Source organism: Neurospora crassa, linkage group I (genome assembly GCF_000182925.2).
Source record: "Neurospora crassa OR74A linkage group I, whole genome shotgun sequence".
Lineage (NCBI taxonomy): Eukaryota > Fungi > Ascomycota > Sordariomycetes > Sordariales > Sordariaceae > Neurospora > Neurospora crassa.
The window spans coordinates 6,735,639-6,758,984 of record NC_026501.1 but is presented as its reverse complement, the minus strand read 5'-3'; the positions used below and the strand labels follow the sequence as shown (position 1 = coordinate 6,758,984).

General features: G+C 54.3%; 6 protein-coding genes across 10 annotated transcripts; 5 read left to right on the top strand and 1 right to left on the bottom strand.

The window, feature by feature from the left end:
* The first annotated feature begins 1,879 nt into the window (after positions 1-1,879).
* On the top strand, positions 1,880-6,894 carry stk-16 (serine/threonine protein kinase-16). 2 transcript variants are annotated; one of them, XM_011394548.1, is made up of 4 exons: positions 1,880-3,068; positions 3,131-3,724; positions 3,777-4,642; positions 4,694-6,894. In XM_011394548.1, exons 1-4 carry the CDS (start codon positions 2,073-2,075, stop codon positions 5,691-5,693), a joined length of 3,456 nt encoding a protein of 1,151 aa, XP_011392850.1. In that variant the 5' UTR covers positions 1,880-2,072; the 3' UTR covers positions 5,694-6,894. The 2 variants fall into 2 exon arrangements, with proteins under 2 accessions (XP_011392850.1, XP_011392851.1); XM_011394549.1 differs by having other exon boundaries at positions 1,912-3,068; positions 3,777-6,488.
* A 105-nt stretch (positions 6,895-6,999) lies between these two features.
* NCU00915 (aspartyl-tRNA synthetase) lies at positions 7,000-10,171 on the top strand. Its single transcript, XM_959648.3, has 5 exons — positions 7,000-7,069; positions 7,122-7,700; positions 7,786-8,500; positions 8,562-8,761; positions 8,839-10,171. Exons 2-5 carry the CDS (start codon positions 7,309-7,311, stop codon positions 9,314-9,316), a joined length of 1,785 nt encoding a protein of 594 aa, XP_964741.1. The 5' UTR covers positions 7,000-7,069; positions 7,122-7,308; the 3' UTR covers positions 9,317-10,171.
* Positions 10,172-11,008: 837 nt separating this feature from the next.
* NCU00916 (membrane bound cation transporter) lies at positions 11,009-14,465 on the top strand. Of its 3 annotated transcripts, none has more exons than XM_011394551.1 (6): positions 11,009-11,913; positions 12,083-12,098; positions 12,159-12,266; positions 12,334-12,405; positions 12,461-12,538; positions 12,591-14,465. In XM_011394551.1, the coding sequence occupies exons 1-6, from the start codon at positions 11,255-11,257 to the stop codon at positions 14,040-14,042; spliced, it is 2,385 nt and encodes a 794-aa protein (XP_011392853.1). In that variant the 5' UTR covers positions 11,009-11,254; the 3' UTR covers positions 14,043-14,465. The 3 variants fall into 3 exon arrangements, with proteins under 3 accessions (XP_011392853.1, XP_011392852.1, XP_011392854.1); XM_011394550.1 differs by having other exon boundaries at positions 11,989-12,098; XM_011394552.1 differs by having other exon boundaries at positions 11,009-11,991.
* A 442-nt stretch (positions 14,466-14,907) lies between these two features.
* NCU00917 lies at positions 14,908-17,899 on the top strand. 2 transcript variants are annotated; one of them, XM_011394553.1, is made up of 3 exons: positions 14,908-15,104; positions 15,287-15,641; positions 15,747-17,899. In XM_011394553.1, exons 1-3 carry the CDS (start codon positions 14,989-14,991, stop codon positions 17,670-17,672), a joined length of 2,397 nt encoding a protein of 798 aa, XP_011392855.1. In that variant the 5' UTR covers positions 14,908-14,988; the 3' UTR covers positions 17,673-17,899. The 2 variants fall into 2 exon arrangements, with proteins under 2 accessions (XP_011392855.1, XP_011392856.1); XM_011394554.1 differs by having other exon boundaries at positions 15,287-17,899.
* Positions 17,900-18,576: 677 nt separating this feature from the next.
* NCU00918 (hypothetical protein) lies at positions 18,577-20,775 on the top strand. Its single transcript, XM_959651.3, has one exon. It carries the CDS (start codon positions 18,975-18,977, stop codon positions 20,448-20,450), a length of 1,476 nt encoding a protein of 491 aa, XP_964744.2. The 5' UTR covers positions 18,577-18,974; the 3' UTR covers positions 20,451-20,775.
* On the bottom strand, positions 20,512-23,343 carry NCU00919 (ATP-dependent RNA helicase rok-1). The gene has a single exon (XM_959652.2). The coding sequence runs from the start codon at positions 23,132-23,134 to the stop codon at positions 20,789-20,791; it is 2,346 nt and encodes a 781-aa protein (XP_964745.1). The 5' UTR covers positions 23,135-23,343; the 3' UTR covers positions 20,512-20,788.
* Positions 23,344-23,346: the final 3 nt, after the last annotated feature.

The following is a 23,346-nucleotide window of genomic DNA, read 5'->3' as shown; positions in this document are numbered from 1 at the left end:
TGAAGCCGTGGAGAGCATTCGGATACGGCAGGGCCGGCCAGGAAATGCGTAGATCATTGGCTCAGATTTCGAAGGTCGGTACATAGCGTGGTTTGTCTGGATTCTGGAGACCGTTGAAATTAGAAAGAGCGGAGCTGGTGAGAGAGAGTCATCTCCTATTCCGCAAGTCAACGTCCAGGGTTGAGGACCGGGCTGTGTTGAGCAGCGGGGGGTACGAAGATTTCTTGCATTTGGGCCGTCTTTTTCAAGGTCGGTTGGAGTTGATGTGGTAAGTGGATGAAGTGGCCGAGCGAGTGGGTTTTACGGACTGGAATCGAGATGACGGCAATGCGCGGCCGGTGCATGGCCCAAACAATTCCATTCTGGAAGCTGACAAGGCCTTTGTCTGTCCCAAAGGAGGTGGTCACAGACTGAAACTCGCCAGATTCATCATGAGATGGATTCCTTTGGAATGAACGATTCCATGTCAAGGGCTGCTGTATTGAAACCTTCACCATGCTCTCTCAACCATGGGAAGGTAGCATTTGTGGGTCATCCCAAGGTGCTGCACAGACAAGCATTGAGCTGCAGGACCCTAAAGGTAACATAAGGGAAGAACGCGATCAACCGCCGAGTCTTGCGCCCTTATTCATCGGTCTAGTTCGGTCTGGAAACGGAACTGTTGCCCACCAGTACACTTGCCAATGATGAGAAAGGACCGAGATATACAACTAGGTGTGATGGATGACATGAGGCCGTGTCTTATTGATTGCTGTAAGATTGGGTGTCATCCCGTTACCTACCTAGGTAGGTACGGCTGTGTAGTCCTGAAAAAGCAGTGGAGAAGGTACCTACTGTACCTTTCTCGACGCCTGGCGCGTCGGTGGGTACATGTACCCGATAGTGCCCCTGGTAACAACCTAGCTCAACAGCAAATGCCCTCGGCTGTCCGCCTGAGTGCACTGCGGGAATGGTGCGCCGAATTGACGACGGCAGCTTGCACTCCCTCATCTAGTTCTCTTGCCTTACGATTCAAAATGAAGTAAAAAACGCGACTCCTTTGCTACACCACACGATCGAACATTTTCCCTTCCGGTCGCATGCCGGCCTTGACAGAGCGGGAAGGACGGTCATCGTACAGCAAAGTGTCAGGAACACCCTCGGATCCGCCCGTCGCAGTCTCTCAAGAGCCGACTCGGATTCGCCCAACTCCATCGGACCGCTTGTTCTGTGACTGAGAAGAGTCCAAAGCAAACAAGGACTCCCCGGGCCCTGACTGCTGGGTTCTTTTCCCACTTCCACGCGTTGCCGACATTGCATTTGCACCACTTTGGCATCCGACGACAGGAGGCACAAAAACCTCAACACCGGTTTGCGATACCCCTCAGAAAGGAACTGCGAAACTCAGGGACCAAGATACCTTAGTAGTGACCGCCGGCCATACGTACAGGTAGGATTTGGTTTGGCCTGTTCGTGAAAACAGCTACAATAAAGGTACTGCACTGTATTACTACCGCTAGTGAGGTCGGCTACCTAGGTAGGTAGTAAGCGGTTGCTTAGTTCTATGGTTGGCTCCCGTCTGTACGCAAACAGCCCGCCTGAGGCATTCAGTTCGAAAAACTCTTATTTTATTTTATTTGGTCATACGTACTGTGTTTCAAAGTGGTAGCCCGTCCCGGACGTGTCAAGCACCATCGTCGCTTTTTTTTTTTTTTTTTTTTTTTTTTTTATCTCTCCTGTCGCTTTCATTCTTCCTTCCCACCATCCTCCCCAGCTCTGGCTTCTCGGGCTTGCTACTACTTAGTAGAGGTGCCAGACCAAGTCGAGCAAGCCCAAAACAAGCAGACCCCCCCCCCCCCCCCCCCGGAAGACCCAACTGGGACTGGGCAATCCATCACAGCGTAGCCCACCTGCGTTGGGCCAGAGTAGCAGCCGAGAGCCAGCTCCTTGCCCACACAACATCAAAACATTTGCCCAGTGTCTCCTCTACCTAGAACTAGTCGGTCCGCCGCTTCGCTTCGCACCTCGCTGTCTTCACCGGCGGCCATCTTCACCCCCCGTCTCTCTCTCCTCTGCGCATCAGAGGGCAGAAAATGTCTACTGCTTTCCAAACGACGCCAAACCAGTCCATATCAGTATCCGCTACCACGTCGCCGTCCAATCGCCAATATTCGTCGTTCCACCCCGGCCCGACAACGCGAGAAGGCCCCGGCTCCGGCTATTATGCAAACCAGCACAACGCCGGACAATCATCGCCGCACACATCATCGCAACCACACTCCCGAAGACCTAGCGCCTACGACCAACCGACCGGCCTTGAGCCTCACATGAGCGCCCGCACCGCCTTTGCCCAGTCCATCCCGGCTCCCGTGACCTCCATTGCTTCCGACCAACCACCGTCGTCTTCGGACAGAAGGCGAAATAATATGCCTACCGCCGTACCTCCTCGAACATCGTCTCGCCATGACCCAAACACCAGCTCTCGACGCGCCCAACAGGCTGCCGACCGGGCCGCTGCATCTCGACAATCTAATACGAATGGCACCATGGATCCAGCCGTCGTAGACGAGGCTGCCGCTCGGAGCCGTCGACAACATCAAATGACACAGGATGCGCATCAAAGAACGACCAGTTCGCGAGGGAATCCCACGCCGACATCACTACCCGTCCGCTCTCAGCCCAATGCCACCAGCTCGAGACAGCAGTCGTCCAGAGAAGCGAGCGAGATCCTCAACAACATACTAATACAACAACCCGAAATAGATATAGAGCGGGAGCGGGAGCGATTGGCCCAAGCACAAGCACAAGCTCATGCGCAAGCACAAGCGCAGGCACAAGCGCAGGCACAGGCACAGGCACAGCAGGCGAGTAACTACAACCACCACCACCGTCAAGAGACCGCGTCGCAGGCTATGGCGGCTCCTGGAGGCGACCACGGAGAGGAAAGTCGGCGTGGTCATAGAAGCCGACATGATCATTCCAAGCGAGAAAAGCACACCAAATTTGGCGAATATATTCTCGGTAATACGATTGGAGAGGGTGAATTCGGCAAGGTCAAACTTGGGTGGAAGCAGGAAGGCGGCGTCCAGGTACGTAGGACAAATGTCTTGCCGCTCATAAATATGCTGCTTACTGACTTACCTATGACCAGGTCGCCATCAAACTCATCAAAAAGGACACAGTAGGCAACAACCCATCTCGTATGGCAAAGATCATGCGGGAGGTTGCGATTCTGAAGCAACTGACCCATCCAAACATTGTTCGGTTACATAAGATGGAGGAGTCTGACAGGCATTATGGTATTGTGCTCGAGTATGCATCGGGAGGCGAGCTGTTTGACTACATCCTCAATCACCGGTATTTGAAGGACAATGCCGCCCGGCGACTATTTGCCCAGCTCGTGTCTGGCGTAGGGTATCTGCATAAGAAGGGTATCGTGCATCGTGATCTGAAACTGGAGAATTTGCTTCTAGATCGAAACCGCAACATCATCATCACAGATTTTGGGTTTGCCAATACCTTCGATCCCAACCAGGAGCTTTCGGAGGAGGAAGAGCTCAACCTTTCGGATCGCGAGTTTGTCAAGCGCATGGGCCTCGATAAGGTCAATGACGCTGGCTGGCGAAAAGGAGATCTTATGCAGACTAGCTGTGGCAGTCCATGCTACGCAGCTCCAGAATTGGTAGTTAGTGACTCCCTCTACACCGGAAGGAAAGTAGACGTCTGGAGCTGCGGTGTCATCCTGGTGAGTTAGCCCCCCCGTCCTGCCGCCTGAACTATAGCTAACGTTAGTTCAGTACGCCATGCTTGCTGGCTATCTCCCTTTCGACGACGATCCGGCGAATCCCGAAGGCGATAACATCAACTTGTTATACAAGTACATCGTCAACACGCCTCTCACGTTTCCCGAATATGTCACGCCACATGCTAGGGATTTATTGCGGAGGATATTGGTACCTAATCCGCGAAAGCGAGCGGATCTCTTTGAGGTAGCCCGTCACAGCTGGTTGAGCGAATATTCGCATGTTGTCGAGTTCATCACGTCCTCCACTACCACACCTAGCGAGATCCAAAACACGACAGTACCTGCCGAGGACGAGGGAGAGTCTCCTCACCTTGCTCGTAGCGCTTCGGTACGCGAGGCGCCGAAGAAGTCAACCGCCTCGCCGGCCATCGGTGGCTTGGTTAGCAAGCAAGGCACCGTGGACCCCGAGGCAGAGGCTGCTTACGCTAAACAGCAGCGCGATAACAAGCGTCGGACAGTACAGGTCGAATATGTTGCTCCGAATACCACAACTCAAAGAGGTGATATTGCGGGACAACAGCAGCCCTCCAGTAACGCCAACAGAAACCGTAATGAGAGTCAGGCACCAGTGGAATCCTCAGACAGTCGCCCAACGACATCGGCCAAGGATAAGCAGCTCTCCCAGGGCCCCTCCGCCCCCAAAGACGCCTACAACAACAAACCCCCGGTTTCCTCGAGAAGACCGCCAAGTTCTCAGCGGAATGGTGGGAATGCTCCCACTACGGGTAACGCAGTGGCTCCTCCTAGGCCGAGCCGTGACGGCCGTCCCACCGCCGACAACCAGTATCTGTCAGGGGCAGCAGGTGCACCAACCCAAAGGCCTACTACTGGCGGGTCCATGCAGTCAGGAAGACCTTCGTACGCCCAACCAGCACCACCTGAAGTTGCTGACGCTAACGTACACGGCAGAATCCAGCAACCTTCCAAAGGATCCGGCAGCAGTCACTTTGGCGTACCTACAACCACCCCCGCCGAGCAGCAACCGAGCGAAAGCGCCGATTATGGCAGGCCCAGCATCAGCACGGGCTCTAGGTTTGACAAGGTACGGGAAGATGGTGTTGTCAAGGGCCACAAAAGGTCCAGCACTATGGGCGAAATTGGCGGCAAGCTCTTTGGCCGGAGCGGCTCGTTGTTTGGAGGTAGGAAATCCAAGCGACAGCAGGAGCTTCAGCAGGCTGGAGAGAAGACCAAGAGGTATCCCCCTGTTAGCATGAACAACTCAATGCCAGGCGGTGAGAATGGCTCTCGGCCGTCCTTGGATTCTAAGCGATCTCGCCGGTCCTTCTCGATGGGAATGGGGAAGAAGTCTTCTGGAGGCAGTATCACTGGTTCCAATGGCTCTCAGGAGAAGTCTAATAAGCGGTTCTCTTTCATCCCCCCTTCGCTATCCAGGGCCTTCGGCTACAACAAAGAGGATGAACCTCCAGCTCTCGATTCACAACAGGACCTGCCCATTCAGGAGCCCTCATCCGTTGACCAATTTCTGGGCCGGGAACAAAATGTGAGCGCGACCACTGTTGACGGGATGTACACTCAGCTTCAGGACTCGCAACAGGGCTCACCAGCGGTCAACACTCAATACCAATACGGACGACCATCCGCCAGCCAAGGCTTCATGCCCGGGACCATGCCTAACGCTGGATCCGACCCGTCTGTCAACAGCATGCCCCAGGCACCTGGGTCGACTCCTCAACTGCAGACCATGACACAGCAGGACGGATTATACGATGCCCGCAAGGGTAACAGCCGGGCGAATCGAGGTGTTCTGCAAAAGAACAAACGTTTTGTGGACTATGAAGGAGATGGCTTTGCGCGACCTCACGATCACTCCGGCAGCAGCGGTCCTGCAAGAAAGGTTATGGACTTCTTCAGGAGACGCGGCAAGGCTCGGGGTGGTGAAAATAACTGAAGTGATGGCGAAACGGATATACCATCGATATATGAGCTTTTCGCTCGCAGCCGATCAATGAAATAGGGCTGGACATTCGCTTCGTTTTTATTTTCGGCGGCCCTGTGGTGGCTTGCGCGGGACCTGACGGTCGGCTATCTCGACGGCTGGGTTTTGGTCACGCAGCTTACTTGCGAACGGGAGTTCGTCAATATGCCTTTGTAATCATTCGAGATCGAGCAACGAACAGATCTTAAAGCCATTTCCCTGATCTCAATTGGCGGCTGAGCGATAGGTCTATATCGAATCATCTCACTGTTGTATCAGAAATCAGTGGCAACCTCGGATGCGGATATACCCATAGCTACGAATGTTGCTTATATCTACTCATTGCGACGGCTAAAGAAGGGAGACCGAGAGTGTGTGTGGCGGGGAGAAAGACGGATATTCCCTCCATGGGCAGGTTGCCATAACGGGGGCTAGGACGGGGCTGCGAAACATGAAGACATCTTTTGTGCCACTTTTGTAATAAGTTGTTTTTTGTTATTATTTTTTTCTTCTGCATTTTTCTGTCTGTCTTCGTATCTCTCTACTCCTTGTTGGCAAAGGGAGTTACAATCGAATGTGGGATGCCCTCTACTATTGTTTAGCTGGAGTTGTTTTGGTGTTACAGGTTTCAGAGACTTTCTTTTTTCCAGCTTATAGGGCAAGCGGGGGATATGTATGGTAGTGAGTGGTTTTGTCATTGATTATCTATCACCTAGTTTGGCATGCATGAAGGGGCGTACGATATCCTTTCCTCTGCGAACAGTATCAACCTCTATGTACCTGTTGAGATGTCACGGATCGTATGGTTATGATTTCTTTGAGCGAAGCCTGTTTACACTTTTGCCGTATTTAACTTGTCATCTTCACATCCTCATGAGCACGCGGAGTAGAAGATAGGGTTGATGTCGAGGAACTGGTATCTGATAATTCACGAGGAGGTGATGTCGATAGGAGTGGGCATTATCCTATGTTGCTCGTTGCGGGCGAAGTTGAGCGATGGCATGCTGCCGACGGCGGGGACCGATGTGCACAAGGTGGCGATTGAGTGGTACGACCATTATTGGTAAACACTAGACTGTGGCGATGAAGTCGTGGAAGTGAGGCTCTTGGGGTTGAATGATGTACCTCTACTGCAAAGTGGAAAGGAGTTTGTACATAGCCAACCTGCAACGCACTGATTAGCGGACCACTGAGCGTGCACGGCCTGTGAGCCCTGGCGTGCCTGGTCCAAAGTCCAAACACGATACCATAAATGGGGAGACCTTGATGGCCAGACCAGACCGTTCACAGCCCCTGAATCCGATGGCTAGACCTACCTGACCTCCCAAGGTAAACAAAATCGCGAAATGGTACGTACTGGCAGCCGTTCGCCACTGCCAATTGTTGACTCACAACTGTCAGGCCACCTGCTGAGTCCGGTCCTTATCAGGGTCACCGTACCCCGCCGCCGGGCATTGGATTCCCTTCCCGCCGACGGAAGCTTGGAACTGCCCCGCCAAAATTCACCTTTCCGCGTCCGCGAATTCCACTATCTCCGCGCCCAATTCACTTTACTACACCACGCTAGTATCGAATTCGACAAAGCAACATGGCCGACAGCGCTGCTACCACTCCCGCACCCCCCGCCGAACAGCAGCCTCCCGCCGCTGCTCCCGCTGCCGCCCCCGCTGCCGAAGGCGCTGAGGGCGAGGGCGAGGGTCCATCCAAGAAGGCGCAAAAGAAGGCTGAGGCCAAGGCCAAGAAGGAGGCCGAGAAGGCTCGCCGCGCTGCTGAGCGTGAGGCCGCTGCTAAGGCTGCCGGCAAAACCACCGGGCCGACCGAGGATCTCGCCAAGGACAACTATGGTGTCGTCAAGGAGAGGAAGGGACAATTCGAGCTGTCGGCTGATGTCGAGGATGTCAACTTGAAGAACATTGGTGAGGAGCACGTCGGCAAGGCTGTCATTGTGAGGGCCTGGGTCCAGAATGCCAGAATCCAAGGGTAGGTTCGCTTCTCCGGACCTGTTGTCTGTTCTACAGCCACCAACGCAGCAAGATGGGCTGACCGGCTTCTTACACTGTTACAGCGCGAAGATGGCATTCGTCGAGCTGCGCGAAGAGGGCGCCTGGACCATCCAGGGTGTTTTTGTCGCCAGCAACGAAGGCACGCCTGTGAGCAAGCCCATGGTCAAGTTCGCGGCCGGTATCAACCCCGAGAGTTTCGTCGTCGTCGAAGGTACCGTCCAGAAGCCCCTCGAGCCCGTCAAGAGCTGCAAGGTTTCCAACTACGAGCTGCACATCCGCAAGATCTTCGTTCTCGCCGCTGCCCCCCAGATGCTCGGCATGACTCTGGCTGCCGCCAACCGTCCCATCACCAACTTCAGCGACGAGGAGCCCGCCCCGGAAAAGGCTGCCGAGGATGGTGTCGATAAGCTTTCCATCGCCGCCGAGTCCTCCATCCCCGCCGCCACCATGCTCACCCATCTCGACAACATTATCATGCACAAGCGCGCCCCTGTTCAGCAGGCTATTGCCGATATCCGTATGGAAGTCAAGGATTTGTTCAGATCCTACCTCAAGAGCCACGGCTTCAAGGAGTTTGAGCCTCCCTGCTTGATCGGTGCTGCCTCTGAGGGTGGTGCCAACGTTTTCCGCATGCCCTACTTCGACAAGGAGGCTTTCCTCGCCCAGTCTCCTCAGTTCTACAAGCAGTTTGAGATTGCTGGCGGCAGGAAGCGCGTATTCAGCATTGGTCCCGTATTCAGAGCCGAGAACTCCAACACCCCAAGACACATGACTGAGGTAAGCTAGGCGAAGGATGTTGGAAATGTAAGGACAGTTTTGGGGCTGACATGTGTCCTAGTTCACTGGTCTCGATTTGGAAATGGAGATCAAGAAAGACTACAGAGAGGTTCTCCTCATGCTCGAGGGCGTCCTGCTTCACATCTTCCGCGGCATTAAGGAACGCTGCGCGGCCGAGATCGAGCTCGTTCGCTCCGTTTATCCCGCGGAGGAATTCCTTCTCCCCGAGCCTGGCAAGGAGGTCAGGTTGACCTTTGCTGAGTATGTATTTCCCTAGCAAACCCCACCTGCCCCTGAAAATCACCATCACCGTGATAGCTGACGCGGCTGAATTCTAGGGGTCAGAAGCTTCTGCGCGAGGAGGGTCCCGAGGAGTTCCGTAACGTGACCGACGATGAAGACATGAGCACCCCTCAGGAGAAGGCCCTTGGCGCCATTGTCCGCAAGAAGTTCAACACGGACTTTTACGTGCTCGACAAGTTTCCCGAGGGTGCGAGACCCTTTTACGCCAAGCTCGACGATGCCAACCCCAAGGTCACCAACGCCTTCGACTTCTTCCTCCGCGGCCAGGAGATCTTGTCGGGTGGTCAGCGTATCAATGACCCCGAGGAGCTCGAGGCTCGCATCATCCAGAAGGGTGTTGACCCCAAAAGCGCCGGAATTAAGGACTACGTCGACGTGTTCAGACAGGCCGGTGTGCCTGCCCACGGTGGTGGTGGCATCGGGCTTGACCGCGTGGTTGCGTGGTTCCTTAACCTGCCCAGTGTCCACCTTGCGGCGTACTACCCCAGGACGCCCAAGAGGTTGCTTCCTTAAGTGACTTCATTGTCGGTGGGGAAATTCGGAACATGTGCGATTTGTGTTGTGAAAGTCATGAAGCGTGTTGGTTTTACTAGATTTTTCACGACATAGAGCTGATGCCAAACAAACAAAAAGTTACTATGATTTTTTTGACGATGATACATCTTGCGAGACTTGACGCACGGATTAGGCTTGACGGACGACGCCTGTCATCTGACCACGTTGAAGCCAGCTTGAATTCTGCGTTTTTGGTGAGTCGCTCGGGTTATTCGGCCATGAAGACTACCTACTGTAAGGCCTTTGTTACGACTTGGGTATTGCACCACGACAACGGATGGCTGAGGTCTTTGGCAAGGGGAACGGACCTAAGCTGCACCGGCGACCGCAGCTTGTAGGTACCTGCAGCGCATGGGCTTTGCAACTACATAAAGCGATGCCTCGCGCTGCAGTGGGTAGTGTCGTTATAACTGAAAGATGCACTTAGCTCCGTCATTCCTCTTGATTCGAATTAGGCCGCCAATCAGGGCAGCATCTCCCTTGCCATCAAAAAGTTACCTTGGTCTCAGCAACAGCGTCTGATTTCATTAGGGGGTCGGAGGCTCGGTTACGTGCTGTAATGGCAGGAAGGTGTACATAGTAGATGGGCGTTGCACTACCTCAAGGTGAAGGTGAGCTAAAGCGTGCCATGCGAAGCAGCCATGGCAGCCACCCTGCAAATGTTGCTTTGCCGACTTCTTGCTTGGACCCAGCCAAACTGCTACATTGGGCTTGTGCAGCTGTCGCATTGACCGCTGCTTTACTTGTACATACATAGGTATGCATCACATCGTCAGCGGCATTGCCAAAGAATTTCCAAGGTTCCATCTCGTCCATCTTTCTGCTGATCGCACGAGTTTGCGGATTGCGACTATTGGACACCAGAACCATAGCTTATCTGCTCACCGTCCGATATGAGCATTGTGTTGCGGACCTGTGAGCTTCATTGGTGGTGCTATAACAACGTTGAATGATCAATGCGACCGGTCAAATGACTGCTGAAAAAGGAAAACCGGGGGAAGCTTGGTCGTCCCAATCGATGGGTCATTGCGTGTTCCCACTTCTTCCATGTGTTGCTCCTGTACAGTAGCGTAGTGTAAACTAAATTCAAGGGACCTCTTCCACATCACAACAAGCGATACACCTATCCAGCCATACATACGCCACATTACGGCAACCACTCAACGCATCTGGATCTGAATCGTGAATCTAGAAAAGACGGAAAGTAGATAAAAAGCCAAGGGAACGCTCACGTGCCCCAAAGTATAAACTAGGTTGGGTGGCATTGGATACTACCACAACAGTTATGTATCAGGGTACGTACCCTGGAGCGACTCACGGCAAGCCCTGTTTCCATTCAGCCCTCACCGCCGCGGAGAATACCTATCAACAAACTCCGCCGCATTGGAGTCCGGGATGAGGTCAGCGGGTGGCACGCTTGAACCCTTTCACACCTATCTTGAAGTGACGAATTCGGCCTAGCGTGCCGATTGGTGAAGCGAGCCAGCCTCCCGTCTCGCAGCGGCCTCCCAGGGTATGTAGCCAGTCCCAGGTCCAGTTGGCCCCACCAGGCAACGACAGTCAACGCCAAGCCTGTTGTCGATCCCCCGGTCTTTGCCCCTTCCACCCACGTCCCACCTCAAGTCGTTCACCTCTTCCCTTTCTTGGCACGGCCTTATAAACCCCGGTGCCTATCTGCTACCTGCCCAACGTTGTCTCTACATCTGTCCGACTTCCCGCCCTAGTAGTGATAATCCCCAAGCCACTTGGCATCAACAACTTTCGGACTTACAACATCCCCCCCCCGCATCTGCATTTCGAGCCTTCAGTTATCTTTCTTTCTTTTCCATCGGTTGCAGAGCAGTGCGGTTGAACAAGTACACGCCCTCCCTCGAACGAGTTGACCGGTCCATTTCGATGAAGGAACCTTTGAATAATTCCTCGTACACAAATCGCATTCGCTCCTGGGTAAACCCCAAGACGCATGGAGCTCCAGGCCCCGTCAGCTTGCTTCCCATAAGCAATTCTCCTCCCATCACCACCACTACCACAACCGACACCACTCCCACCGTCGGCCAAAATGCCACGCTCAACGACAGCAGCCGCGGCGGAAATGTGCCCTCCGCGCACGAACAGCCCCAGACTTCCACAGACTCTTCGTCAACCGGCGGCCATCACAAGGAGGATAGCAGTAATGGCGCCAAGTCCCCGACGGCTGCATCACACCAAGCTGCGGGGCAGGGGCCTGAGTTAGAAACTACCGTCTCTGCTGCCGCTCAGGAACAAGAGCAGAAGCAGAAGCCGAACGTCGCAGTTAGATTTGGGAAGGTCCTCAAGCAGGTCTTGTTTCACAACAAGCTCGTGAACTTGATGTTGGTCTTTGTCCCCGTTGGCATTGTTGTCAGCCAGCTACCGGGCTCCTCGCCCGGTCTCATCTTCGCCATGAATGCCCTTGCCATCGTTCCTCTTGCCGGCCTCCTCAGTTATGCCACCGAAAGCGTGGCCCGTAAGCTTGGAGACTCGCTTGGCGCCTTGTTGAATGTCACATTCGGCAACGCTGTAGAGCTGATCATTTTGTAAGCCCAATGATGAAAGAAAAAAAAAAAGTCCCATAACTTTTTGGGACTGCTGTGCTAACACACCTTCGATAGCATGTACGTTTTCTGCCCTGCTAGTCCAGGTGCACCATCCCGTCTCCAAAACTGTCCATATGCTTACAGAGTCCGTTTCGTTCAACGTTTACAGCATCGCCCTCGTCAAAGTAAGCTTTCCGAGTTCTAATCGCACACCATGGGGTTTACATTGCTAACAACGGTTTCAGGACGAGCTCAGCATCGTACAGGCTTCGCTCCTTGGCTCAATCTTGGCCAACCTGCTCCTCATCCTGGGCATGTCGTTCTTGCTTGGCGGTCTTCGTTTCCGTGAACAGGTTCGTTCAGTCACCCGCTTGAGATGTGAACCCTTAATGGAGCCTTGTTTTGACCCAACTTGTGCAGATTTACAACAGCACCGTCACCCAAATGAGTGCTTGTCTTCTCAGTTTGAGTGTTATTAGCCTCGTCCTGCCTGTATGCTCAGCCTCGTGCCATCTTATTTGATTATGACCTGCTGACGCTCTTACAGACTGCCTTTCATTATTCTTTTACGGACGTGAATGACGCCGACAAGAAGACTCTGAAGATCAGCCGCGGCACCAGTGTTGTAAGCTTTGACTTATTTCCGACAACAAACCTCCAACGCTGACTTCCCACAGATTCTTCTGCTCGTATACGTCATCTATCTTCTCTTTCAGCTCTTGTCTCACTCTTACCTTTACGAATCCACCCCTCAGCATATCATTGATGAGGAGTCTACTCCGGGACCCGCCGCCGGCTGGCTCGATTCCTCAAGCTCTGGCAGCGACTCTTCGACAGATTCGGACTCGTCGGACTCGGACTATTCTCGCGAGACAGTCTCCAAGAGAATGAAACGTGTAATGCGTGGTGGTCACCGCAGGAGAAAGTCAAGCATCATTTCTAACCTTACGAGCGAGAGCGTCGTTGCAGGTCACGAAAGGACCCCTTCGTTCGGCACCAGTGATGCTGTCCCTGGCTATGATGAAGCCACACAAGAGGCATCGTCATCGCGACCCGCACTGGCCGTCAATTTGCATAGCCCTACCACTGATGGAAATGAGGAGGCTGTAGAAGACGAGAAGCACCACCGCAGGCGGCACAGGTATAAACGACACATGAAGAAGCATCGCAAGCACAAGCACAAGAAGCATCACCACAACGGATCTCAGGAGTGCATGAATGGACAAACCATCGATGAAAACGCCGAGATTCAGCCGGATGTTGCGCCAACACTATTATCGCCTGGCGAGCCCCGTCGTGTCGACTTTGCCGTGGAACCTGCTAGCTCTGCCGATAACGCTCAGGCTGAGACGTCAGCTGGCCGCCGCCCTTTCCCCGGTCTTCGCGGCATGTCCCTTCGTCCTGTTGCCAGAAACTTGGCGCCGGCTGTGTTTGTCACGGGCCCTGATTCCGTCAACTCTCCACCGGCCTCTTCCGGCCCTGTTCCGCGCGTCCGTTACGGCATTCGCAGGACGAACTCGCTGCCGGACCGCCTCAGCCAATCACTGTACCGTCCTCAGGGTGCCTTGATGCCTTCGCAGATTCCAATGTCGGCTGTTGTTGACGGCGCTATCCCCGATAAAGACGGCGATCATCCCGACGACTTGTCCCGCGTCAGCGCCATCATCCTTTTGCTCGTATCTACCGTCTTGGTAGCCGTCTGCGCCGAGTTCATGGTTGACTCGATTCACGACCTGGTCGAGACTGCCAAGGTTCCAGAGCTCTTCATTGGCTTGATTATCCTTCCCATCGTCGGCAACGCCGCTGAACATGTCACGGCTATTACCGTTGCCATGAAGAATAAGATGGATCTGGCGATCGGCGTCGCTGTGGGTAGTTCTATCCAAATCGCCCTCTTCATCACGCCGCTTGTCGTCATTATTGGTTGGTGCATGGACAAAGACATGACGCTCTACTTTACGCTGTTCGAGACGGTCTGTCTGTTCGTCTCAGCTTTCATCGTCAATTTCTTGGTGTTGGATGGCAGGAGTAACTACTTGGAGGGAGCGCTGTTGTGTGCGACATACGTCATCATAGCCTTGGTGTCATTTTACTCCCCCAATCCGACCGAGCCGGGCCAGAGTGCTTAGAGAGACGCCACAAAGACGGTCAATGTCACAGAGGACGAAGGATATGGTTGATTCATAGGGAATATGCGGAAGCTATGAGGGGGGACATTTTATACCTTTGCTTTCTACATGCCAGCATACCGGATCACGGGATGTAGCTGAGCTGTTTATGTACTTGCTGCTTCAATGTGCATCAGTCACTGGGCTGGCACGGTTGGTTGGATTCTGGTCTGTGGGGAACAATTACCGGTACGGGTACGGCTCTGATGAAATGGGACTGGTCCGATGTCTTAATGATGGCTGCTGGACACCAAGCGGTAGAATATTATGCGATAATGGAATAACGAATTGACCTGGGAGCGAATTGTGCTGCAGATGAACCAGTCTAATGTAATGTTGACATGTGATATTCACTAGTGAACAGCGAAAACGTTGAAAGGGGCAACCCGGCCGTACTTGTTAACAGTGCGCAGCTAGAGTGTTACCTTGACACTAATACGGTCGGTACGGCAACTCTGTCGTTCAGTTGGTGCCGGCCTCACTGCAGCAGAACGCGGCGCTCCCTGCAAAGATCATGCTCGTCCCCCGGTTAGAATGCTGATCCACCAAAACCACTACCATATTCATAACAAAGATAAAACAACGAATCAAGGCCTAAATACACAAGTTCAACTGCAATCGAATGCCCTGCTACCATAGAGGTAGTTCTTCTTTTAATTCCACGCTTCGCTGTATCATTTGATCGTTGCTAAGGAAGCGTTACGAGCGGCCCCGTCTGCCTTTGTTTTGGTGGATCGGTTTTGGTGGGGGTGGGGAGCGAGAAATGGAACCTTTCGTCGCTTGGCCCCGTGGCTTCGCGTGGATCGACCCGCGCACTCAATTTCACAATTGTCGCACCCTCAACCGCCGTAGCAAATCGTCGCCAACGCCGCGTCCACAACCACGACTGTAAGGGGAATTTCGCACCATGACTTACGACTGGGATCCCTACAAAGACATATGTCATCGTCTCTACGTTGACGAAAGGCGAAGCTTTGCCCAAGTTGCCCGATACATGGCAGAAAACCATGGATTTACCCCCAGGTACGTGAACAACACTCTTCGTCCATCTCCCTCGCCGTACACAGTACAACGAATGGGAGTCTTGGGCGGTGTATACAGCTCGCGCAGCAAAATTGCAGCTTTGGACAGCCTGTTCCTCAACACCAAACTTTCCCACGTAGTTTACCTTGCTTGGCTTACTGACCATGACGCCTTACTTCCAGCCGGCGTACCTATTGGTACAAGTTCAGGGAATGGGGCTGGCCCATCAGGGTCAATAAAGCCTACAGCAACACCGAGTTGATTGCCAGAATCAAGGAACTATGGGAACAGAACCTCAAAGCAACCGAGATGGTGCGCGTCCTCAATGAGGAAGGCTACGACATAAACGATCGCACGCTCAACAGGATCCGCCAAAAGTACAATTGGAAACTGCGCTTGAAGACTATCCAAGACTTACGAAAAGGCATCATCAGGCCGCCTGGGCAACCGGCTAACGGAACAGATGATGACGACAACAACAATGGCAGTGACGGCGACAGTGATTCCGCTGATGATAGTGACAACGACAGCGAAGAGGTAAGTAGCGAGGAGGACGAAGAAGATAATAATGATGATGAGGAAATCGCCGCCGAAGACAATGGACAAGGGTCGTCTAACACACATGGCCAACGCCAACATCAGCAACAGCAACACCAGAAATCAGCATCTGCAAGTTTGCCACTTGGCCCAGATGACGAACTGACCCCCGAACAACGTGCTCGCAGAGAAGAGAGGCGCCGGGTGCTCGAGCAAGAGTCGGCAGAACGTTGGGCTCTCAAGAAGCGACGACGGAGAACCAAGGGATGGGCAGGCCTGCCTCCAGACCCGAGTGGTCTGCCTCCTCGCTTTCCATCCGAGACAACCCTAGACGAAGCCAAGGTCATCCTGCAGCTCGACGCTGCGGCCTACAAGACGCTGCGGGAGAACTTTGAAAAGATTTGCAGGGAGAACAACGTAATCAAGAAGACAATTGCCGGGCCCGAGAAGTGGGAAGCCATGAAGGAGCAGATGATCCGCGATAGCATGCATCTCCGCGCCATCATGTGGGATCAAGCCAACATGGAGCAGAAGAAAATCGCGATCGATGTTATCTGCTGCGACGTGACCAAGCGGATCAGGACGATGCAGTCACACATGACACTAGCACAGGCCCGCAACCTCCTCGGGCTGAATCCGGAGCAGGGTAGATACATTCGCGGAACGCTTTACCTGCTGCTGGGTCAGGAGAAGTTTGGGTTCAAGCATGTCGAAGGTATTGACAAGTGGAATGAAATGGTACAGAAATGGTTCGACACCACGGAGCTATTGCAGGAACTCTTTCCTCCAGGCTGTGAGCACTGGCCTAACGCCAAAGAGAGGAAGAGGGCTATCGAGCTGCTGGCCCGTGACGGAATGAGAAGATACAGAGGCGATCAAGCAAAGTTGGAGAAGGATGCTTTGAATCCACCGCCTCCCAAGGTTCCTAGAAAGCGTGCTCCTCCAAAACCGAAGCCAGTCCCAACGCCCGCTCAACTTGAGGCGGCTGCGAAGAGAGCCGAGAAGGCTGCTGAGAAGGCCGCGAAGGCCGCTCAACCCAAACGGGGCCGTGGCCGACCCCCGAAGAATAATACGGTGGGGCCATCACCGGCAACGGCAACGGCGACGGCCACGGCAACGGTGCCGCATACAGCTGTGCGGCTCGCGCCATTGGAATCGTCAAGCTCGGAGGAGAGCGAAGCGGATCAGGATGCCCAAGATGCGGACAACGGCAACTTGGATCCGGATTATCTGCTGCAACAGTCAATTGAAGCCGACACTTCGTTTGGAAGTTATTCTGCCAACACTCATGTTGCCAGTGGAAGGGGCAGTGCTGGCGCCAACGTCGGTGCCAATACAATTACTGCCCAGGCCTCTTCACACACTCCGAATCTTGCTCAAACTCAAAGTCGGCCCCAAACCCATTCCCGAGCTACGCAGAATTACACAACCAACCGTAACCATATGCAACAAAGTTATGCCACTTCGAACCATGGCTTAACCCAGTCTCATACCCAACCGCCACCTCTCACCAAGTATACACAGCAACAACAGCAGCAGCAGCAGCAGCGACAACAACAGCAACAGCAACAACGCATCCAGCAGGAAGCCATCCAGCGGCAAGCAAGAGCCCGACAGCAGCACTTCCAGCAAACCGCCTCGGTCCCAGTCCAAGTCTCACAGCCAGTGGCAACTACCTCGTCAGCCTCCACCTCGTCCTCCATGGCCATCTACTTCCGCCTCCACGCATCCTCGCCTCTCCAAGGCGTGGTCTCGCGCATGTGGATCGCCACCCTATCGGGCCGCTCCGTCCAGGAACTACGCAGCACCGCAGTGGCCAACTATCCGGGCGTGGTGTGCCTGGCAATCGAGGGAATCGTCAAGGATGGAAAAGGCGGAGAGTTGCCGTTACCGGTTAGCGACGACATGGAGATGGAGGCATATTTGCAGCATATCCAGGGCATGGGGAGCGGAGCACCGACGTTTAGTGTTATGCTTGTGCCGGCGGCAACAGCGGCGACGGCAGCTGGAGGTGTGGGGGGATCTTGGTGAGGAATTGGCGTAGGAGTTGCTGTGGCAGGGGTGATGTATCTCGCTCTATGTAGGTATGATTCTATGGGAGTTTTTCGGGCATTTGCCGATTTCTCGCCCCTTGCAAAATTTGATGGCTTTTAGGAGAGCCTCAGGCAGTAAGTTAGCAGAGCAGATGAGAGCCGTCGTGGAAGATGGAACATGAGTGCCAGGCATACATCGAGCATAAATGACACTATGTGAACGACCGCGTGGGCTTGCGGAGTACGACGCCCGGTTTAACTTCCGGATAGCCCCAAATCTCGGACTTTTCAAGTCGGACATCGGCCGGTAGTGCTCCGGCTTTTGCGGTGGATTTTTCCCGATTCTCCGGCGGAGGCCTCCACTTTCCCCGATCCGTACCCGAACGACGACGTCATGGGGTGCCAGGGGGCTTAGACTATGTACAGGAATTTGCCCTGGTAATGCATGTACCTGAAAGTGCATAAAACCCTCTAAATGCTTAGAAATCGGCCGCCGCAATTATTTAGTATGGGTAAATGCTAAAATGCATATTTACATCTGTGCCAGGCCGTAAAATTGCTGTGTATGCATTTATAGGTGCCTCTTTTTAGACCCCTTTAGGACCTGATACTTATGCTAACCACCCAAGGTGCCCCGAAATTCCAGTACTTGGGCAGCTTGAGAGTCTTGGCATGGGAGTATAAATGCATGAGCCCTCTAAATGCATGAGGAATGGCGTCCCGGATTATATGCATTATCAGGGCAAATTCCTGTACTGCAGACGCTGCCCCTGCGCCTAGTGGGTTATTTGGGGGTGGAGAACCATGACACCCTGTTCAGGGCATGTCCTGCGGGGTACAGCGGCCTACCAGGCGAGCCAGGTAACGGGACTTCTTCATCTTTTCTCATCGTCACTTAAGGGAATTCACTATGCTAAGGGACTTTGCAGTGGTTCCAACTGGCACCTACTGACTTAAGCAAGTATCACCAAGGTGTAGTCCCGCTCGGGTATAACTTGGATGCGTGCATATCTATGTTGCAGGAGTGCTTGTCACCAAAGCGTCCGACAGTCCGATCGGACGGAAATGGACCAACATTAGACAATGACCAACTGGCCTGATTCGTACTACAAACATGTCAATACAAAAGAGCAGCCAATGGGACTCCCCTGAACGGGTTAAAGAACGGAGCACTTCCACTTCGCCCGCACCTGCTGCGTACTCAAATTGTAGTGGTGTGTAAGACATCCCACCCAATCGGCAACCTCGACTACTTTACAAGAGACGGGAGTTAGCCCAGTCATCCATCACGCACTTGACCATGTGTTTTGGGAGCAAAGACAAGGCCGACGATACGCCCGGTCCTCGACCAGCACAGCATCAACGGTCACCCCAGGCTTCAGGAAAGGTCAACATGCCTTCACCGGCGCAGTCCCACTATCAGCAGCAGCCTCAATCTCAATGGCAGCAGCAACAGCCAGCTCATGGCGACAGCAGTCAGAATGACTATGCCCCTCCTTCGGGACCACCTCCAAACTTTGGGCATAGCCAGCAACACTCCAGCACCGACTACGCTCCTCCGTCCGGTCCTCCTCCGAGCTGGGCACATAACCAGTCCTCTACAAATGATGATTTTGCCCCGCCACCTGGTCCTCCCCCTACCCACGCCAGACCGAACCAAAGCAACCATGACTTTGCTCCTCCTCCTGGCCCTCCTCCCTCCCAACGTCAACAACACCATGACGATTACGCCCCTCCTCCTGGCCCTCCTCCCTCCCATCACCGACCGCCGGTGAACGACGACGACTACACCCAGCCTCCTCCCGGCCCTCCACCTTCCCAGTTCCAGGAGTCCGCCGCCAACAATAAGCAACACGACTGGGAATCCTTCGTGCCGGACACGGCTCTCTTCCCCCCTCCTCCGGCCTTCTTCACCGGCTACGACCGCTCGCATACCACCAACGCCACGGAAGAAGAAGCCAATGCGGGCGAAGCCTGGTGCGTCCAAAATCCGCTGACGGCACCCATGGACCTGGACCCAGTGGCGCTCGACGCGCTCCGCACGCACAACATCCGGCTCATGGCGTCCCCGCAGTTCCGCGGCAAGCTCGACTGGGTCACCCAAGGCGTATGGAGGGGAAAGACGGAGAAGGTGGCGGGTGATGCATGCATTATCAGTTACCCGCCGTTGTATTGTGTCAAGTATGACTCGCCCTTGATCCCTTCGGTTGCCGCCGCCCAGAGGAAGACGACAAAGTCTATTTACTACGAGGTATCAATCCCTCCTCCTCGTTCGGCGGCGGCAGCATCATCTAATAATAACCCCTTTCTGGGCGGCCGCGGTGGAGGAGGAGGAGGAGGAGGAGGAGGAGGAGGTAACGACGACGAAATCACCCTAGCGCTAGGCTTCACAGCCCTTCCCTACCCGGCCTTCCGCATGCCAGGCTGGCACCGCGGGTCGCTGGCCGTGCATGGCGATGATGGGCACAAGTACGTCAACGATCGGTGGGGAGGCAAGGATTTTACGAGACCGTTCAGAAGGGGGGAGACGTACGGTATCGGCATGACGTTTACTAACACCGGCGGAAGGCTGGATGTGAATGTCTTTTTCACGAGGGAAGGGAGGATCACGGAGCAGTGGGATTTGCATGAGGAAGGTGATGCGGAGCAGGACTTGCCCGTCACGGGCTTGGAGGGGTTTCATGATTTGAGTTGTGCTATCGGAACGTATTCGGCTGTCGAATTCGAGGCTGTCTTTGAGCCGAGTAGGTGGAAGTTCAGGCCGCAGGGCTTGTGAGTGGCTCTGGGGAAAGTTTGACCTGAGAGATGCGAGTTGGAGAGAGAGAGAATGGGCACTGCGGTGATATGATGTTATGATATTTTGAAGGGTCAGGGTTTTCTTCTACTCCGTCGCTGTCTGTGTTTGTTTTCCCCTCATGCTGGTATCACTCGGAATCAAGATACGCGACACTCATTCCTAGGACAAGTTGAACAAAATGTAAACTCACAGAAAATCATTCTTTTGTCTAAGTACCAGCATATACACGGTAGGGGTATCTATCCTTTTAATAATCCGCCCGTCAACACAATGACAATATTATCTGCATGAACGCCCCAACGGCTACGCCCAGCTTTTTAATCCAAGCCGGTCCACTCCTCTTCCGCCTTCTCAGGGGCAGCACCGCCCTCCTTCTGCGCCTTCTGCGCCTCCCTCTTTCTCCTCTTGCTAGCCTCAATAGCCTCCCGCCTGTTATTCTCCCTCCGCCTCTCCCAACTGCTCTTAGTCGTGATCGTCGCCTTTCCGCCTGTCCGCCTGCTCTCCACCCCCCTGACCTTCAACTTCCTCTTATCCTCCTTGGCCACCTTGGGCAGCGCATCCAGCAGCCACTTTTGCACGCTACCCTGGGCGGCCTTGACGGTATCTTTCTCGTCGATGTCCTTGCCCGCCTGCTTCTCGCTCATGGCGATCACGTTGGCGACCGACTTGACAAAGGGGATATCGTCCTTGGTGTAAAAGGTGACGGCCACACCGCCCTCGCGACCGGCGCGACCCGTGCGTCCGGCACGGTGCACGTACGCCGCGGCGGACACGGGCACGTCGTAATTGACGACGCCGTTGACGCCAGCAAAGTCGACGCCGCGCGCGAGCACGTCCGTGGTGATCAGCACCCACACCTCGCCGCTGCGGAAGCGGGCCATGATCTTGGACCGGACCGAGTCAGGGAGCGACGAGTGCAGGACCGCCACGCGGGCCGAGCCGCCCGCCTCGAGCGGGATGTCGTACTTGAGCTCGTCGTGGAGCGCCTGGGCACGCTCGATAGTCTGGGTGAAGACGAGGAAGGGCGGGCGCAGCGGCGGGCCCGAGTCGGCCGAGGACACGGGGTGGAGAAGCTGGCGCAGGGCGAGCAGCTTGCCGGGCTCTGTGGCCGTGTAGATGAGCTTGTGCGTGATGTTGGGCACGGCGGTGTCTTTGAGACCAACGACGAGGCGGATCAGGGGCTTGGGAGTCTGTTCGGGGGTGCGCTTGGCGCGCTTGTCGATGTGTTTGGTGAGGAGAGCTTCGATGTTGGAGGCCATGGTGGCCGACCAGCACGTCATGCCGAGGTTGGGGTGGGTGCAGGCACGCCAGATACCCATGGTTTGCTTGCGGAAGATGGGATCAAGGAGAACATCGGCCTCGTCAAGGATGAGGGATTGCACGGTGGGGAGCGTCTTCTTGATGATCCTGGGCTTGCCCTTCTCCTTTTCGCCTCCGCAGAGGAAGTTGAGGAGAATCTTGGGGGTTGTCACAAGAATGTCTACCCTGGTGATCGGCCTCTCCTTCTTGAACTTCTGATCACCTTTGGCCCTGCTCTCCGTTTTCTTCTCGGCGTCAGAATCGCTTTCCTCTTCTTCCTCTTCTTCTTCATCGATTTTCATAACCTCCTCGGGCTCGCTCTCTGCTTCGCTGTCGCTATCACTGTCTTGAACCTCTTCCTTGGCTTCCTGCTCCGTCTCCTCCTGCTCATTTGATTCTGCCACCAACCGCAGGGTCCTCTTCATGAGAACCACGCGCACGCCGGTTCCGATAGCCAACTTCCTTCCTTCATTGACAATTTGACTTGCCAGCTCTCTCGTAGGCGCAACCACGATGGCCTGCAGAACATGCTCGTCTGTTTCAGGGGTGTAATCCTCGGCCCTCCTTTTGATGATGGCATCGATAGCGGGAATCAAGAAGCTGATAGTCTTGCCACTGCCTGTCGGCGCAACACCGAGGAAGTCGATTCCCTTTTCAACCTTGACGTCTTCCACATCTGTGGCCTTCTCCAACGCCATCTCTGGCCGCAGCTGCAGTGGCAAGCTGCCCATCTGCACCTCAGTCGGCACCCGGAATCCCTGCCGCGTGATGTTGTCCGCCAACACGGGGTGAATGCCGTAAGTGTACTTGAGCTCGCCAAACGAGTTGAGCGGCTGCGGGTAGATTTGCTTTTTGTCTTCGTCTTTCTTCTTTTTCTTCTTTTCCTCCTCTTCCTGCTTCTTCCTGTCCTCCTTCTGCTTCTTCTGCTTCTTGGGCGGCTTCTCCTCCGTAGCCGCTTCGTCTTGTGGCACGCGACCGGCTAGGACTGTGAACTTTAACCGATGGGATTTGAGTATCTGTCGGCATTCGTTTTCTTCCAAAAGCTTGGGCTTTTGCTTCTTGGGCTCGTCCGCCTTCAACTCGGCATCCTTCTTGGCGGCAAGCTCCTCGGGGGTGGGCTTGGGCGCAAAGTAGTCGACGTCGCTGGCATCGTCGTCTTCGTCTCCGCTCTCGGTCGCATTGTTGGCCTGAGCCCCCTTCCTCTTTCTCTTCTTGCCTCTTTTGGCGTTGGCGCCGCCGACATTGTCGTGGAAGAATTGGGGATTGACTTTTGCTCCGGCGGAGGGAAGGAGCTGCGGTGCGCCTGGCTGGTTTTTCTTGGGCTGGGCTTTGATGCCTCGCGAGAGGACTTTGAAGATATCCATGCTGGAAGATTTGCCTTCGTAGGATGTGATGTCGCGGGGCTGAGTTAGATAATTGACAGAGAATACGAGCTGTACAAAGCTTTGTGATGGGTGAAATCAGGTAAATCTGGAGATGGGAGACAGAATGAACTGCTGGACTTTTACAAAACAAAAGAATTCTTGGAGTTTCCTTCCAATCGCCAGAATTGATCCATGAAAATTTTCCGCCCCGC